This window comes from Trachypithecus francoisi, unplaced genomic scaffold, assembly GCF_009764315.1.
Source record: "Trachypithecus francoisi isolate TF-2019V2 unplaced genomic scaffold, Tfra_2.0 Lachesis_group16, whole genome shotgun sequence".
NCBI lineage: Eukaryota > Metazoa > Chordata > Mammalia > Primates > Cercopithecidae > Trachypithecus > Trachypithecus francoisi.
The window spans coordinates 95,695,057-95,712,810 of NW_022681461.1; the positions used below are offsets into that span (position 1 = coordinate 95,695,057).

At 56.8% G+C, this 17,754-nt stretch overlaps 2 protein-coding genes across 11 annotated transcripts in view; both read right to left on the minus strand.

Annotated features, from left to right (window-relative positions):
• Positions 1-3,905, minus strand: part of RABL6 (RAB, member RAS oncogene family like 6) — a 32,599-nt gene extending 28,694 nt beyond the window's left edge. For 2 of the 5 annotated variants that reach the window (XM_033238496.1, XM_033238495.1), the window contains exon 1: positions 3,520-3,905. In XM_033238496.1, coding sequence (XP_033094387.1) covers positions 3,520-3,649 — 130 coding nt within the window. In that variant the 5' untranslated portion in view covers positions 3,650-3,905. Of the gene's footprint in view, positions 1-1,514; positions 1,729-3,519 lie in introns of those variants that run through there. The other 3 variants (XM_033238494.1, XM_033238493.1, XM_033238497.1) reach the window with 2 other exon arrangements.
• Positions 3,906-4,091: 186 nt separating this feature from the next.
• On the minus strand, positions 4,092-16,191 carry CCDC183 (coiled-coil domain containing 183). 6 transcript variants are annotated; one of them, XM_033238499.1, is made up of 14 exons: positions 15,276-15,404; positions 12,367-12,488; positions 11,798-11,875; positions 11,415-11,582; positions 11,083-11,187; positions 8,477-8,599; positions 7,104-7,229; positions 6,916-6,970; positions 6,306-6,406; positions 5,592-5,752; positions 5,162-5,330; positions 4,967-5,077; positions 4,767-4,863; positions 4,092-4,261 (listed from the first exon to the last, which is right to left on the minus strand). In XM_033238499.1, the coding sequence occupies exons 1-14, from the start codon at positions 15,343-15,345 to the stop codon at positions 4,143-4,145; spliced, it is 1,605 nt and encodes a 534-aa protein (XP_033094390.1). In that variant the 5' UTR covers positions 15,346-15,404; the 3' UTR covers positions 4,092-4,142. The 6 variants fall into 6 exon arrangements, 5 of the variants coding, with proteins under 5 accessions (XP_033094390.1, XP_033094392.1, XP_033094389.1 ...); XR_004443713.1 differs by having other exon boundaries at positions 4,105-4,261; positions 4,967-5,039; positions 15,276-16,189; XM_033238501.1 differs by lacking the exon at positions 4,967-5,077 and having other exon boundaries at positions 15,276-16,189.
• Between the last annotated feature and the right edge of the window lie 1,563 nt (positions 16,192-17,754).

A 17,754-nucleotide genomic window follows, 5' to 3' on the forward strand; every position in this document is an offset into this window, starting at 1 on the left:
CACCCACCATCACACTCGGTTAATGTTTATAGTTTTAGTAGAGACGCGGTTTCGACATGTTGGCCAGGCTGGTCTTGAACTCCTGACCTCAGGTAGTCCACCTGCCTCGGCCTCCCAATGTGCTGAAATTACAGGCATGAGCCACTGCGCCTGGCAAAAAAAAATTTTTTTAAACCTACCTCTGACCTGGAAGCTCCCACTTCAAGTTGTCCCGCCTTTGTAGACCAAATCAATGTATATCTTAAATGTATTTGATTAATGTCTCACATCTAAAATGTATAAAACCAAGCTGTGCCCTCCAACATGGGCACATGTCCTCAGAGTCGCCTGAGGGCTGTGTCATGGGCCATGGTCACTCATATTCGGCTCAAAAATAAATCTCTTCAAATATTTGACAGAGTTTGACTTTTTTTTTTTTAATCAACTATGGCCCAATGTCTCATTCGCGTTTTCATTCTAAAACCGATGGGTGTCCTGGGCCTCTGCCGGGCTGCTAGTGACTCTGAGCAAATGCAGGGCCCAGGAGGAGGGCCCAGACTCCTGGAAACCGGCAGCAGTTCCTGGAAACGCTCACCCCCAAAACCCTCAACTCTGTCTTGCTCACACTGCTGGTCTGTTACCCTCTGTAAAATATTTGAGAAAATAAATACTAGAAGGCCAGGCACAGTGACTCACGCCTATAATCCCAGCACTGTGGGAGGCCGAGGCGGGAGGATCACGAGGTCAGGAGGTCAGGAGATAGAGACCATCCTGGCTAACACGGTGAAACCCCGTCTCTATTAAAAATACAAAAAATTAGCCGGGTGTGGTGGTGGGCACCTGTAGTCCCAGCTACTCAGGAGGCTGAGGCAGGAGAATGGCATGAACCCGGGAAGGAGAGCTCGCAGTGAGCCGAGATCACACCACTCCACTCCAGCCTGGGCGACAGAGCGAGACTCCATCTCAAAAAAAAAAAAAAAAAAAAGAGAAGAAAAGAAATACTAGAAACTTTCTATTCTAACACAGAAACTCAAAAGTTTTAAAACTGCATGTTATTCAACTATAAAGACGACATCTTTCTAAAATGTAATTTAGGTGCAAATCCAAATTTCTCTCAGTCTCACCACCTTTCATTCAGTTCTAGGAGATCATAACCTGTTCTCCAAGTACTGGAGACTGGCTTTTCTCCTCTGGAAGGACCCCATTGCCCTTTTTAGTCACACTCGCCCAGGACCACGCAGGGGTGGTCCTGGTGCGTAAGGTGGACCTCGCCCAGGACCCTTGCGGAGCCTTTTCAGAAGGTGAACAGTTTCCGGGTCCAGGCCTAATTTCCCAGGGACTAATACTGAGCTTAGCCAATATTATAAGCAATAAAATTAAATAAAGGATCCAAATGCAGAGTCTAAAGACTTGCGTAAACTCAGTATTTTAACTCAATATTCTCTTCTCCGAATGCCAGATATAAAGTTTCAATTATAACATATTTAAAATGAGCTTTTATTTTTATTCAAAATGTGCCGCTTTATTTTCCTTACCAGACAGCAGAGCACTAAGCAGGTTCCAGTCACGTGACTTCTTCAGCGAGCCCCCAGGCTTCCACAGGAGTCCGGGAGCTCCGAACAGAGGAATCCTGAGATTGCAAATAGTCAAGCCTTCTCCCCAGCCACAAGTTCCTTTGATGCTTGGGTTACTGAACACAAACACAATGGATAATTTGTCTTCAACATAATCCATTTCTGTTCCTAAACGTGTTAGCTGCGCTTTCTTTCAGATGAGCACTCTGACTCCAATTTGAACTTCATCAAAATCTCCTTTGTCTTCGTATGCTCTAGAGTATAAGAAAGGCCAATACGGCCCCTGGTTCGGACACCAACTTATTTTTTTTAACTTTTTTTTTTGTATTTTTAGTAGAGACAGGGTTTCACTATGTCGGCTAAGCTGGTCTCGAACTCCTAACCTCGTGATCCGCCCGCCTCGGCCTCCCAAAGTGCTGGGATTACAGGTATGAGCCACCGTGCCCGGCTCGGACACCAACTTTCATACCTAGATGCTCAGACTTATCTTTAGGAAGTTGTTTCATCTTGCTTATTGCTGAAGTTGTCAGGGTGAGGGCGGCCCAAGTGGTCTGCAGCTTCCTCTTGCTCACAGGCCAGACAGTGGCCGGGACTAAGAAAGGCAACATCTTCACTGTCCTCCTGGACTAGCTCCAGTCCCTACGGCCAAGAACTACGGCCCATCTCCGTGGACACGGCAGGAGAACTCATGAACTTGTTTTTAAACCTGCACAAGAGTCTTTCTGATCATTAGTTCTTAAAATCCTACATTACCATAGAAATATCAGGGAGACGATAAGGCTCCCCTTAAAGTGACCAAAAAACTGGACAGGTGTAGCGTCCTAAAATCTCATAGAAACATACGGAAATGGCTAAGAGGGAAACAATGTCAAGGCAGGGAACCACATAAAAGCGTTTATTTTTTTTTTTTTTTTTTTTTTTTTTTTTTTGAGACAGAGTCTCGCTCTGTCACCCAGGCTGGAGTGCAGTGGCCAGATCTCAACTCACTGCAAGCTCCGCCTCCCGGGTTCACGCCATTCTCCTGCCTCAGCCTCCCGAGTAGCTGGGACTACAGGTGCCGCCACCTCGCCCGGATAGTTTTTGTATTTTTAGTAGAGACGGGGTTTCACCGTATTAGCCAGGATGGTCTCGATCTCCTGACCTGTGATCCGCCCGTCTCGGCCTCCCAAAGTGCTGGGATTACAGGCTTGAGCCACCGCGCCGGCCATAAAAGCGTTTAAAAACTACTGGGAAAGAGCCTGCAAAACGGAACAACTCAAAAGAGGTCGAGGACAATTTACATAATTTATAACAAAGGAATGGAGCGTCCCAGGCGCTCAGGTCCGTAAACGACTCCTTCTTAGGAGGAATGGGCTCTCTCCTACAATCGCAAGTCAGCCCGTGCCTTCTGGAGCTTTTCTCGATACGTCCCTTACAAATGCTTCTTTAAAAAAAAAACAAACAAAAAGACGAGAATGTGTGGCGTAGCTAATATTATGCCTTCGAACTCAGTAGGAAGTCAACAAAGAAAAATCCCGTTGAAAGCGCCAAGGCCGGCAGGTTTCCCCGCACCTCCTCCAGGTGAGCGGTGCCTGGGGCTGGCCACCGTGGAGAGTCAGGGACGTGGCGCCCCGGGTCGGCGGGCCCTACTTGGCGTTATGTAATCACCCCCGGGCCGGGCAGCCCCGCCAATCCCGGCGCCGCCGACCCGCTCCACCGCACAGCGCGGCGGGAGCGACACGCGGCAGGCGAACGCGGCTGGGAAACGACCCCCGGCTCCGGTGACGCGAGGACCCGGCCCCGGCCCGGCCTCTCCTCGCGTCCCCTGGCCCGCGCCCCAGCTCCCGGAGCGCCCGGCGGGTCCAGCGCACCCCACAACCGGCGAGCAGGCGAGACCGACAGCCACCACCGCGCGGCGCTCCGGGCAGGGCCTGGGCTCGGAGACCCGCGCGGCGCTCCCGCGCCCACCCTGGCCCGCCGCACTCACTGTTGTACTGCACCCCCTTGGCGAAGCGCCTCTGCAACGCCTGGTTCATGGACTGCAGCCCGGCGGGGATGTTCTTGTCGCGGCCCGGGGCCTGCTCCGACCCCACTAGCTTCTTCAGGGCGGAAAACATCTTCCCGCTTGGACGTCCCAGCCCGGGCGCGGCCGGCGAGCTCAGCGGCGGCGGGGAAGGGGTGCGACTCGCACCATGTCCCGGCGGCCCCGGTCCCCCCGGAGGCCGGAGCCGGCGCGGTCAGAGACCGGGGCGCAGCCTCGAGCGACGACTCGGGAACCTCAGCTGCGGCTGCTCCGCTCCGGCCCCCGCGGCCTCCGGCGCGGCCGCTTTCCAGGCGTCAGCGCCGCCATCTTGGCGCCGGCTCGGCGGGACGCGAGGGGCGCGCGGCTACAGGGCGTCGCGAGGGCCATGGGGCACGGCGCGCGCGGCCGGCGCATGCGCAGGCGGTTCTGGCGCGCAGTTCCCGGCCCCGGCCGCCTCCTTCCTTAGAACCTCTCCGAGAATCCTGCGTGCCTAGTGCTCCTCTCTGAGACCCCGGTCGCCCCAGCGTCCGCAGCAGTCCTGGAAAAATGTTTATTTTTGTAACAAAGCAGGGAGCAGGGCGGCGGGGCTACTTCTTCTTCTTCTTGGCCGCTTTGAGCTTCGCCTCGATCAGCCGCTGCGCCTGCCTCTTGATCTCGGCGCGCGAAGGGACGTAGCTGTGGTCCACGTCGGCGAACTGGAAGGTGTCTGCGGGCGGAGGCAGCGGCTTGCACACGGGGCTAGCTCACCCAGGCACAGCCGCCCGACCCGCCTATCACCCCCGCCCTCTACAGACCCGGGCCAGGTGCCTTGCCCCAGGGACAGCCCCAGTGTGCCAGGAGGACTCAGCGCAGCCCATCCTCAGCGGCTCACACTGCCCTACTTAGCCTTTCCCGCGGAAACCCCAGTGGAAGCTCTGGCCCAGGCCTTCCCCGCCCTCCTCCCTGCTCCAGCCCTGGTGCCTCTCCTGCGGGCCTGTGTGGCATGTCATGCTTCCTCCTTTCGGAGAAATTAATAAGGTATTTCAGTGGCTTTAGCCTTCCCATGGCATCACTAAGTCACCTCCATCAATTGAAGTCCTACAGGTACAACTGATGCACCCTGTAGCCCCGCTGTCCCTCCAGGATATCCCGGTGGGATGGGAGCCAGCGCCACCCCGACCTCTGTTCCAGCCACCCGCCTGCAGCCCGAGCCCCAGCTCCGGAGCCTGTACCGATCATATCCTCCTCCCGGTCCTCAAAGCTGATCCTGGTGTTGTACTTCTCCTTCAGAGTCGAGGACTCCAGGGCATCCCTCACCTTTGTGTCGCCCTGCAGGGCAAAGCCCCCTTCAGCCGTGCAGACACTCTGAACGAGGGGGCTGTCAGCTTTGAGGGGACGTGGGCTGTGCAGGTTCCTCCCAGCCCGGGGCTACCTCCTCGGTCCTGGACACCATCTGCACTCTGTCAGCCAGGTGTGTGAGCTTCCCCTCGCAGTACGCCAGCTTGCTGTTCAAATCGAGGGTGTCGGAGGGCACCACTTCCTTCTGTAGGCCGGGAGGAGGGTCTCATCTCCCCTCTGGCCCTGCCCAGGGACCCTATGTGTGGCAGCTCCGCCTCACTCCCCGTACCTGGGTCTCAGGCAAGGTGATGCCCATTAGCCGGACATAGAGGTTGTCGATGCCCGTCTGGATGGTCAGCAGCAGCTTCTGGCCCTTGGTCATGTTGCTGTGCGCGAGCTGGAGCCTCTCTTCTTCCTCTTTTAGCATGTCTGTCATCTTCTTCTCAATGGACTTGAAGCTGCAGAAGGCAATAGGGACACAGCAGTGAGGGGCACAGGCCCGAGGGCCATGGTGGGCCACCCAGGAGCCTGGTCTTGAGTTGGGTTCTGTGCTAGAGTCAGGGACTCAGAAGCTCGGGTGTGTGCAAGTCCCCCGGCCCCTCTGTGGGACACACAGGCTTGTTGGCAGTGGGTACACTCCCAGCTCCCAGTCTGGCTGCAGCCCAGGGGCCTTCATGAGACCGTGGTGGGTGACCCGCAGCCCCGGAAGCCCGGGGCACCTGATGGAGCTAGGCTGCTGGCGGAACTTGAGCACGGCCTCCTCCAGCTCCAGCTGCTTCACCAGGGCCTTCAGCTGCAGCCGCCGCTCCTCACAGTCCTCCATCTGCAGCTCCAGGTTCTCCTCCGTGTTCCTCTGGGCCAGGAAGCGGCCAGCGATGTCCTGGCCATTCCAGGGGAGAGAGAAGCAGGTATGGGCCAGGAAGGTGGGCAGAGGGGGCTTCACAGAACTGGTTTCTTCTGGGCCCCTCCCAGAGGCTAGTGCACTTTCTCTGCACTCATTCACAAGTGTGATCACAGCTCACTGCAGCCTCAACCTCCCAGACTCAAGCGACCCTCCCACCTCAGCCTCCTGAGTAGCTGGGACCACAGGTGTGTGCTACCACACTCAGCAGGGGTGAAACGCTTTGTGGGTGTCATTGCACACGACCCTCATGGCAGGCAGAGAGAGTAGATAAACTCGTGTAGAGATAAGGGGATAATCACTGAGGGACACTGTGTCACTCGAGTCACTTGTCTGACAGTGGACAAGCTTGTGTCAGGGCAGTGGTTGGGAACTCAAGGCCTGATGATAATAAATGCAGAAGGGATTAAAATAAAAGGATTTGGGGCGGCCGAGGGAGCTGCCACTTTGTGTGTCCATTCCAGAGCACCTGCAGACCCCAGCCCAGCTTAGCCACCCTCCTGCCATGCTCCGGGAGCGCCAGGGGCATTACCCAGACGTGAGAGCACCGTACAGCACTCTTGACCTTCTCCACCACAGCAGTCACGCCCGCCTGGTATTCCATTTCCGCTGTGGAGGTCTCTTGTCTCCTTACTGGCAGAGCAGAGGGGAGGGGCAGTCAGCATGCAGGGATGGCTCAGGGGCTCTGTGTAAGACCATCAGGCACCTCTGTACCTACCCAGCTGTTGCGGAGGCCACCCAAGGCACAGGCGTCCTTCAGAGGTGCCTGCTCCCCTACCTGCTCCCTCCTCAGTCCAGCTCTGCAGGGACCCCCCAGGCAGCCCCAGAGCAGAGGCGGACCCGGAATAGCGTGGCACTGTGGGCCCAGTGGTACTTCTCAGAGGCAGCTTAGGGGTCAGGTTGCTCATCCTCTGCCGTCACTGGGGACCGGGCCCTTGGGTGCTGGGGCCAGCATCTCTGAGGCCACATTTGGCTGCAGGCTCTCACCCTCTCGGGGGGAGAGGCAGGGACCTGTCCTTCCCTTCACCCTGGTGACTGCATGTCACACCTGGCCTCATGCTGACCTGATCCCTTGGCCCGAGCCAGTGCCGACCTCTCCTTGGCACCCTGGCTGGGGGGCAGGTAGGGAGCTGAGCGCTTACATTTCAGGGTCTCCATGCTCATCAGGTTGGAGGGGAAGTCCAAGTCCATCTGGCCCTGATGGGAGGTGGGAGTGGGGAAGGGATGAGACATCCTTGGCAGGGAGTGGGCCCGAGTGGTGGCCCTGAGCCTGTGTCCACCCCGCTGTTGTGGGGACGGGCAGCTGGCTGGGCCCTGGCCTGGGGCTCACCCGGCGGTACTTCTCGCTGGTCTCCTTCGTGTAGATCTTGTCGATCAGCTTCTTCTGTTGGTTGAGCCGGTTCTCCCTTGCCCTGCGCTCCTCAATGAAGGACGCCTCCCTTTGCCTCATGTTCCTCTGGGGACACGTGGGTGGGCACGGGGTTGGGGAGCAGTCTCAACAAGGCCCCTCATGGCACTAAAGCCAGCGGGCAGTTGGCCATCCTCACCTTACTAGACTTCGGAACTGCATCCCTGGCCACTGGCCACACTGTCTTCCTAAACCACTCATGGCCATGCCCGTGGCCCCTCAGCTCAGGACCCTCCTTGCCCATGCTGTCAGAACATGTGCCAGCCCAGACACTCTGCTGCCCTCCAGCCCCTGGCCCCTAGCTGCCTCCTGGCCAGGTCCACGTAGAACTCACAGAAGTGGATTCAGCCTGCCTGAAAACAGATTCATCCTTTTCCCCAAAACCTGGCCTCTTCCAGCATGCCCTTGAGTAGCTAAAACCACCATTTGTCCACCCTTGCTCATGCATCCCAGACACTGCTCTCACCCTCGCCACTCAACGTTGCCAGTGCTTAGTGGGGTTGCCTCTTGAGGACTTCTCGGCTCCGTCACTCCTGGCCACCCCTTCACCACCCCAGGCCTGCCTAGGTGATCAACGCTTCCGCCCTGGCACCTTCCAGTCCCCGGAGCCTGAGCGCACCCTTTCTGAAGCACAGACCTGGGCACATCTTCCCTCCACCTCCTCCCAGGGCTCCAGGTCAGTCCTTGGGCCCCCGGCCCAGCCGCCTCCATGGACTCCTGGGGCCTGTGCCTCTGCAGCCTTCGCTGCCCTGGCCACACACTGCTGCCTGTATCACGCCCCTCCCGGCCCAGGGCCTTTGCCCAAGTTGTACCTCCTCCTCCCTAGCCCTGGCCACCCCCGACCTTTGCGGGTTCACTCCCTCAGCCCAGCTCGAGCACTGCCTCCCTGGAAAGCCATCTGCCACCCCACCTCTCTCTGCCAAGCTGGCTTAGGGCTGTGTGGCATTTCTTCATGGACTATTGGATGAGTGCCACCCACTTCAGGAGGACGGGGCCTGCCTGTCCCGGTCCCTGCTGTATACCCAGAGCCTTGCAGGGGCCTTGGCACTGACTGGGTGAATGGGTGACCCCCGCCCTGGCCCGGCCAATTCTCCCTCTTCTCTACTTCATGGCTTCTGTGCCTGGTGGAACCTGCTCTGTCCAGTGGGTGAGCAGAGCAGGCTGTCCGGGCTGGCCACTGGATCCTTCCAGGTATTGTAGGCAGTGTGGGCATGGGGGTCTCCTGAGGGACCCTGGCCAGGAAGACACAAGAGAGCCAGCCCTGGAGGGCCCCCAGCCCTGAGCCCTGAGCTCACCTTGACCTCATCCGTGATCATCATGGCGTCTTGGGACATGATCTTCATATCCGACAGCTCCGCGCAGTAGTGAACCACAAGGTTCTGCAACTTGTCCAGCTCGATGGGGTATCCTGCCAGCACCTGCGTTAAATGAGGTTCTCTTGTGGCCCCTAGAGTGGGCTGCAGTTGTCCCCAGCTTTCATCTCCAGACTAAGAGCCCTGAGAACAGTGACAGCTTCTGCTTTGTGGCCCTGGTCACCTCCCCCACTCCCCACTGGGCACAAAGCGGATGAAAGGAAGTGTTTCACAGGGAGTGGACAGTGCTGGGCTGGTGCACTCTTCCACCACCTAGGGTCCAGCAAGCCAGAGACACTGAAAGAGTTTGTGATGAAATGGTCTGCAGAAAAGGCTAACTCCGAAACCCAGGGAGGTTCGGGGCAGCTTTGCTTTGAAGTGAATCAGAGGGGCTCAAGACATGGGCTAGGCCGGGCGCGGTGGCTCAAGCCTGTAATCCCAGCACTTTGGGAGGTCGAGACGGGCGGATCACGAGGTCAGGAGATCGAGACCATCCTGGCTAACACGGTGAAACCCCCTCTCTACTAAAAAATACAAAAAACTAGCTGGGCGAGGTGGCGGGCGCCTGTAGTCCCAGCTACTCGGGAGGCTGAGGCAGGAGAATGGCGTAAACCCGGGAGGCGGAGCTTGCAGTGAGCTGAGATCCGGCCACTGCACTCCAGCCCGGGCGACAGAGCGAGACGTCTCAAAAAAAAAAAAAAAAAGACACGGGCTCGGGGTCAGAGAGGATTCTAGGCCAAGGCAGCTTCCGACCAGCTAGCTTGGCTGTGTGACACTGGGAAAGTTACTTAACCTCTCTGACTGTCCCCATTTGTAAGATGATGGCTCGTTCAGCAGCTTGCTGTCAGGACGAATTGAGAGTGTGAAAGGAATTATTTAGCCCAGAACCAGGTACATATGTGCTCAGGATGGCTTTGCTATAGTATTTTGTTTTCAGTAACTACAAATATAGGCCGGGCGCGGTGGCTCACGCCTGTAATCTCAACACTGGGAGGCTAAGGCGGGCGGATAATGAGGTCAGAAGTTCGAGACCAGCCTGGCCAACATAGTGAAACCCTGTCTCTACTAAAGATACAAAAAATTAGCTGGGCGTGGTAGTGGGTGCCTGTAATCCTAGCTACTCAGGAGGCTGAGGCAGGAGAATCGCTTGAACCCGGGAGGCGGAGGTTGCAGTGAGCCGAGATTGCACCAGTGCACACCAGCTGGGGCAACAGTGTGAAACTCCATCTCAAAAAAACAAAACCACAAGTGTAGAATCTTCATTTTTAAAAATATGGATGACAATGGGAATTATTGTTTGTTTTTTCCATTGTTCTGAGATTGCATCTTGCTCTATCACCCAGGCTGGAGGGCAATGGTGCGATCTCGGCTCGCAACAACTTCTGCCTCCTGGGTTCAAGTGATTCTCGTGCCTCAGCCTCTCGGGTAGCTGGCATTACAGACGTGCACCACCATGCCCGGCTAATTTTTGTATTTTTAGTAGAGATGGGGTTCCACCATGTTGGCCAGGCTGGTCTGGAACTCCTGACCTCAAGTGACCCACCTGCCTTGGGTCTCCCAAAGTGCTGGGATTACAGGCATAAGCCACCATGCCCAGGCCAGGAATAATTATTTTTTAAGTGTGTATGTTCTAAAGAGAAGAAGGCGCTACCAGGGGCACAGAAAGCACCCAGGTGAAGGAGGGGCATGGACACGGGTGAGGAGAGGGGTGTGCCCAGGAAGGATAGAGGGGCAGGGCTTCCAGGTGAGCCAATAGGATCAGGGGCCAAAGCAAGAGGGACAAGCAGAGGATGGAGCTGAGAGCCACCTGGACTGGGACCACAGCAGGAAAGAGCTGCGATGCCACCTCATCCACCACTCTCCTAAAGTGCACTGCTGTCACCTTCCCGGAGCATGGTTCTCCAGAGCTCCCCTCTGCCCAGTCTTAGGGTGAGGGTGTTTGGGGAGCTTCGCCTGCCCCCTTTTGCAGCTGGCTCTCGGCCCCGTCCACAGGTTGCTCCTCTTAGCATCTCCTGTGCTCTCGTTCCCCATCTACAGTCCATCTGGAGCAGGTTCTGCTTTGTGGCAGCCGGAGGGGCGGTGTTCAGCCTCCCATGAAGGGGGTCTTCCCTCACAGTCGGACTGCTGGCTGCCTTTGGCCTCGTCTGCAGGGAACAGGGCGGGTGGGCTGGCTGGGAGGGCAGCAAGCCGTGCTTACAGGCCCAGCGGACCCTCAAAGGTGCAAGGACTTTCTGAGGGTGCAGAACCTGTCTCTGACTCTCAGAGGCCCAGGCAATGAGAAAATGACGGGCAAGATACAAACAATAGTAAATCGTTTGATACATGCAAGAAAGTCCGAAGAATTCTGATACACCCCACGATATGCTGTTTTGGAATAGCCAAAAATGAAGTTTAAAAAAACGTTTTCCACATGCCTTGGCGTCCTGCGTAGCCGGTGCTCCAGCAGAGCTCCCTCTCCGGCGGGTGCAGGGTGGCTCCGCCCCAGGACGCTCCCGCCCCTCCCAGATCCCAGCCCCGGGCCCCCGCCCTCCCCGGGCCGCTGGGCTCACTGTCTTCAGATAATCCAGCAGGTCCAAATACAGCAGGTGGATGTTCTGGCTGGTGATGATCTTGATCGTTGTCTTCTCGATGTTGTTCTCCAGCTGGCGGATGATCTGGGGCGGACCGAGGGCGCAGTGAGAGGGCGTAGGGACCGGCCGCCCGATGGTGTCGGGGCTGGGCTTTCTCCAGAGGGGGTCGTGCTCTCTTAGCCCCGCCCCTCCATTGAGCCCTCCCCAGTGGACCCGCCCCTCCCGCGAGTCCCGCCCCCCAGTGGCTCCGCCCCTCCCGTGAGCCCGGCCCCAGCGGACCCCGCCCCGCCCTCCCAGCCCCGCCTCTCCACCTGCAGCAGCCGCAGCTCCTCCTTGCTGGCGTCCGGCTGGCTCCGCAGGCTGGCCAGCTCCAGCTGCATGCTCTCCAGCTTCTGCCCGCGCCGCCGCACCAGGTGGATCAGTAGGTTGTGCATGTTCACGCGGTCGAAGACGTACTTGCGCAGCTTCTCCCGCGCTACCTGGGTCGGGAAGGGCACCGCCCGCTCGTGGTTGCGCAGGGGGCCGCCATGGAGCTCGCCAGCAGGTGGGCCGGTGGAGGCTCATGGCAACCCCCATAGGGACCCTGGGGCTGGGCACCTGCTCCGTCCCTTGTTGGCTCCGCAACATCTAGTGGGCGGGGTGCGCTGGCAGGGGTGGGGAGGGTTGGGTCTCGAGGCCCCTCCTGCCTGGTTACCTCCATGGTACTGCGGCAGTGCGCCAGTCGCAAAGGCAAGTTTTTCCCGCAGGCCTTGGAGATGGTCCACTGGTCATACTGCGGAGCGGCGGCGGCTGAGCTAGGGCGGGCCCTTTGCTCACCCGCAGCCGCTGGCCCCTCCAGGCATTCTCCCCAGGGCCTCTTGTATCCCATGCTAGCCCAGTAGCGAGACCCCTGCTCTCACGAGGAGCAGGGAGCCACGGGACTCCATCCTGGCCATCCAAGTTCAGAGGCGACATGGTGGAGGCGTATGCAGAGGAGGGCTCAGGTGTCCCCTAGCTGGCCAGAGAGCCAGAGGGGGCCCCTGCTGCAGGATGTGGGCTCACAGAAGCCAAGCCCTCCGGGGTGGGTGGTGGGGAACCTGCCCATCGGATGCTGGGGTGACTGGAGCCCAGGGCAGGGGTCCTAGCAGAGCCCCTCCTCACATGCCCCCTGGATCCAGAAAGATTGGGGTGGAGGGGAGAGGAGGTGCCCGCCCTCCGAGTGTGTGTGTGTCCTCAGCTCCTGCAGTGCTCCCCAGGCAGAGGGGAGGGGCGGCATTTGTGCACCTTCTTGGCCAAAGCCCAGTCCTGGGCCCCGCGGCGGATGTTGCTGCGCAGGAGGGCCAGCGTGGCCTTGTTCTGGTCCGTATTCTCTTTCACCCCCTGGATCTGGAGTGCCCGACACTGCTCTGTGGGCAGGTGGAGGGGACACAGTGGCCAGGATTGGGCCAAGGGCCTGGCCTGAAATCCCCCGGGGGAGGCTCGCATCAGGGAGGCCCCAGGGTCCAGGGGGACGCCACCTCCATGGCCAAGATCCCTCCTCCCGCCCTGTCCTGGGGGACACCGCTCCACTGCCCAGCAGCAGCTGTCTGAAGGGCTCTCAGTGGACAGGTGCGGGGAGGTGGACGAGTGGGGAGGGTGAGGCAAAGGAGAGGGATGGCAGGGTCCTGTGGTCCCTTCCGAATCTGCTGCCCATGGAAATAGGCGGATGTTTTCCTGTCCCTTCTGGCTTTGGAGCCCGTATTGCTCTTATGCTCACAAGTCACCTAGAAGCCCTACTCTGATTCAGTCCCTCCATGCAGGTCCCTTTGATCCCTTCTCCCAGCTCTGTCAGGGAGTGGGCAGTAAGGGGTCTGTTTGCTCCTCCATGTCCTGGATTGTCCTGGTATTAAAACTAAAAGTCCTAGGCCGGGCGCGGTGGCTCATGCCTGTAATATCAGCACTTTGGGAGGCCGAGGTGGGCGGATCACCTGAAGTCAGGAGTTCGAGACCAGCCTGGCCAACATGGTGAAACCCCATCTCTACTAAAAATACAAAACTAGCTGGGCATGGTGGTGTATGTCTGTAGTCCTAGCTACTCAGGAGGCTGAGGCAGAATTGTTTGAACCCGGGAGGTGGAGGTTGCAGTGAGCTGAGATTACACTACTGCACACCATCTGGAAGACAGAACGAGACTCTGTCTCAAAAAAATAAATAAGCCGGGCATGGTGGCTCATGCCTGTAATCCCAGCACTTTGGGAGGCCGAGGTGGATGGATCACCTGAGGTCAGGAGTTTGAGACCAGCCTGGCCAAGATGGTGAAACCCAGTCTCTACTAAAAATACAAAAATTAGCCGGGCGTGGTGGTGGGCGCCTATAATCCCAGCTACTTGGGAAGCTGAGGCAGGAGAATCACTTGAACCCGGGAGGCAGAGGTTGCAGTGTGCTGACATTGCACCATTGCACTCCAGCCTGGGCGACAGAGTGAGACTCCATCTCAAAATAAATAAATAAATAAAAATAAAAATACAAAAATTAGCTGAGTGTGGTGGCGCACGCCTGATGTCCAGCTAATCAGGAGGCTGAACCAGGAGAATTGCTTGAACCCAGGACGGGGAGGTTGCAGTGAGTCAAGATCATGCCACTGCACTCGAGCCTGCGTGACAGAGCGAGACTCCGTCTCCAAAAAAAATAAAACAAACCCCTAAAAGTGAAGGGGGCCTGCCCCTCCACACCTGCGGGTATTTCTCATCAGGTGGGATGAACACTGAGAAAAGAAATAAGACACAGATGCCAGGTGTGGTGGCTCACACCTGTAATCCCAGCACTTTGGGAAGCTGAGGTGGGCGGATCATGAAGTCAGGAGATCAAGACCATCCTGGCTAACACGGTGAAACCCTGTCTCTACTAAAAATACACAAAATTGGCCGGGCGTGGTGGCTCACGCCTGTAATCCCAGCACTTTGGGAGGCTGAGGCGGGCAGATCATGAGGTCAGGAGATCAAGACCATCCTGGCTAACACGGTGAAACCCTGTCTCTACTAAAAATACAAAAAATTAGCCAGGCGCTGTGGCGGGCACCTGTAGTCCCAGCTACTTGGGAGGCTGAGGCAGGAGAATGCCGTGAACCCGGGAGGTGGAGTTTGCAGTGAGCTGAGATCGCACCACTGCACTCCAGCCTGGGCGACAGAGTGAGACTCCACCTCAAAAAAAGAAAAGAAAAGAAAAGAGACACAGAGACAAAAGTATAGAGAAAGAACAGTGGGCCCAGGGGACTGGCACACTCAGCATGCAAGGACCTGCACCAGCCCCAGTCTCTGAGTTCCCTCCGTATTCTCTGATCATTATTTTTACTCTCTTGGTGAGGGGAGTGTAGCAGGGCAACAGGTGGGGAGGTCAGCAGGGAAACATGTGAGCAAAGGAATCTGTATCATGAATAAGTTCAAGGAAAGGTGCTGTGCCTGGATATGCACGTAGGCCAGGTTTATGTTTCACCTTACACAAACATCTCAGTGTAGCAAAGAGTAACATCTCAGTGTAGCATCTCAGTAGGCCAGATTTATGTTTATGTTTCACATTACACAAACATCTCAGTGTAGCAAAGAGTAAAGCTGACCGAATGGGAATGGTCAGCTTTACACCGAGACATTCCATTCCCAGGGATGAGCAGAAGACAGAAGCCTTCCTCTGATCTCAACTGCAAAGAGTCCTCCCTGTTCACTCCTCCTCAGCACAGACTATGGGTGTCGGGCTGGGGGATGGTAAGATCTTTCCTTTCCCACAAGGCCATATCTCAGGCTGTCTTAGTGGGGGGAAACTTTGGACAATACCCAGGGCTTTCTCGGGCAGAGGTCCCTGTGGCTTTCCGCAGTGCACTGTGTCCCCGGTTAATTGAGAATGGAGAATGGCAATGACTGTTACCAAGCATACTGCCTGCGAACGTATTGTTAACAAGGCATATCCTGCACAGCCCTAAATCCATTCAACTTTGATTCAATCCAGCACGTTTCTGTGAGCACAGGTTTGGGGCTAAAGTTACAGATTAACAGCAGCTCAAAGCAGAACAGTTTTTCTTAGTACAGATCAAACTGGAGTTTCTTATGTCACCCTTTTCTACATAGACACAGTAACAATCTGATCTTCCTTTTCCCCACAAAAAGTTGTGCACCCAGAAACCCCCAGATGGGCAAGGGACACTGGTCACGGTGCAGGCTCACCCTGGAGCCGAGTGATGGTCTTCAGCTCCTGGGTCTGCTCCTCCACGTCTGTCTCGCTGTGCCTCCTCATGGCTGCCCTCAGGCCCCCCCAGGGACCCTGTGTGCCTCAAAGCTTCCCTGGGCTCAGCTGGCTCAGAGCTGCCACTCAGCTTGTCCCCAGAACCTCAGCCCATTATGATGACAGCCAGGATTCATGGTGCCTGGGCAACCCTGGAATTGCAGGGCCTCCCTGCCCCATTCTGCCCCCAGCCACCTTGGGGTGGCCCCCAGACGTGTGTCCTAATTGAAACGGGTCTCCTGGCAGCTGCTTGAGGTTTAGGAGCTCTGCCGGGCGCATGTGCTGCTTTCTTTGAGGGGGAGGTTTGTGATGCGTTGGCACTCCACACCTGCACTGGGTTCCCTGGCCCCTCCCATGCCACAAACCATCCTCCACAAAGCAGCAGGATGAGCCTGCTAAAACTGTTCTGAAACTGCCTTACGGGACCTCCCTCTGCACCCCCCACCTCCAGCCCCAAGTCCAAACTGCATGCCCTGGGTAACCTGGCTCTTGGGACACCCCCGCCTTATCTCTTCTGACTTCTGTCCCTGACCTCTCTGCGCTGCCTGGAGCCCGCACTGCTTCACCCCCACTTTCCTTTGGGAATGACTGGGTCTTGGGTTCATGTGTCACTCCAGAAGGGGTAAGTTCTCCATCTCTGCACCCCCTCCACCCTTCCCTTAGAGGGGAGTGCCTGGAGCACCAGGCAGCCCTGGAACTCTGTGGGGTATGCATGAGATAGGGTATTACTTCCCAGCCTTGCCTTAGTAGGCTCAGGCAGCTATAACAAGGTGCCACTGACCAGGTGCGGTGGCTCACACCTGTAATCCCAGCACTTTGGGAGGCTGAGGCGGGTGGGTCACCTGAGGTCAGGAGTTTGAGACCAGTTTGGTCAACATGGTGAAACCCCACTTCTACTAAAAATACAAACATTAGCCTAGTGTGGTGGCAGGTGCCTGTAATCCCAGCTACTTGGGAACCCAGGAGGTGGAAGTTGCAGTAAGCTGAGATCACGCCACTGCACTCCAGCCTGCATGAGAGAGTAAGACTCCATCTCAAAACAAAACAAAACAAAAAAAAAAACAAAGCGCCACCGACTAGGGGGTGTGAGCAGCCTGGAGGCTGAGGGGCTGAGATCACAGGTCAGCAGGGCTGGTGTCTCCTTAGGCCCCTCTCCTTGGCTTGCAGATGCTGTCTTCTCTGTGTCCTCACGTGGCTGTCCCTGTGTGTCTATGTCCTAATTTCCTCTTCTTATGAGGACACAAGTCCTGTTGGGTTAGGGCCCACCCCAGTTACCTAATTTTACCTTCATGACCTCTGGAAAGCCCCTGTCTCAAACACAGACATGCAGAGGTACTGGGGGTCAGGGCCTCAAAACAGGAGTGTGAGGGGACCCAAGCCAGCCCGACAATGGCCTTCGCTCATGTGCTGTCACATAGATCCCTTCCCTTTCTGGTCACTGTTTTTGGAAAGCCAGTCCAGGCAAACTCCAGGTTCTGCCTTCTCTCCCTCCCACCCAGGCCTTACCCTCAGGGTGCTGGGATGTCCTGCTAAGGGTGTGGTTCGCTCATCTCCCCCTTGTTCTTGGGGGTTAGGCTTGGAATCTAGCGAGGCAGAGCCTACCTGCTGTCCTTCTTCCTCAGATGTAAAACACCTGAATTTTAGTGGGTGCATGGCTGCCCAGAGCACTCTGCCTTCCTGAGCATCCTGGCACTGGATGCACCTGATGACTTTGTTCAGGTCAACAGAGTGAGAGCAGCAGTGGCAGGTAAGCTGCCCTCTCTCTTCCCTCTTAAATGAGATGAAGACACAATGGCCGAAGCTGGTGCAGCCGCCTGGGGCCATGAGGCAGATTTGGGAACAGAGGCCCCTACAGCAGGGAACACACTGAAATGAGCCTGGTCCCTGATTCCCTGTCAACCCTGGACCACTCACTTGTACTTTTACATGAAAGAAAAATAAAGCTCGGCCAGGCGCGGTGCGCGGTGGCTCACGCCTGTAATCCCAGCACTTTGGGAGGCTGAGGCGGGCAGATCACCTGAGGTTGGGAGTTTGAGACCAGCCTGACCAACATGGATAAAAATACAAAATAAAAATACAAAATTAGCTGGGCATGGTGGTGCATACCTGTAATCTCAGCTACTGGGGAGGCTGAGGCAGGAGAATCGCTTGAACCTGGGAGGCGGAGGTTATGGTGAGCCGAGATTGCACCATTGCACTCCAGCCGAGGCAACAAGAGCAAAACTCCATCTCAAAAATAAAGAAATAAATACAAATTAGCCAGGCGTGGTGGTGGGCGCCTGTAATTGCAGCTACCTGGGAGGCTGAGGCAGGAGAATGGCTTGAACCAGCGAGGTGGAAGTTGCCGTGAGCCGAGATCGCGCCATTGCGCTCCAGCCTGTGTGACAGAGCGAGACTCTGTCTCAACAACAACACAAAAAA

Coding starts and splice junctions, on each gene's coding strand:
- CCDC183 (XM_033238498.1), bottom strand. CDS start 15,345: ATGAGGAGGCACAGCGAGACAGACGTGGAGGAGCAGACCCAGGAGCTG. Junction 6,971..7,103: donor CCAGCGAGAAGTACCGCCGG/GTGAGCCCCAGG, acceptor ACCTCCCATCAG/GGCCAGATGGACTTGGACTT. Junction 5,753..6,305: donor TACGGTGCTCTCACGTCTGG/GTAATGCCCCTG, acceptor TGGAATGGCCAG/GACATCGCTGGCCGCTTCCT.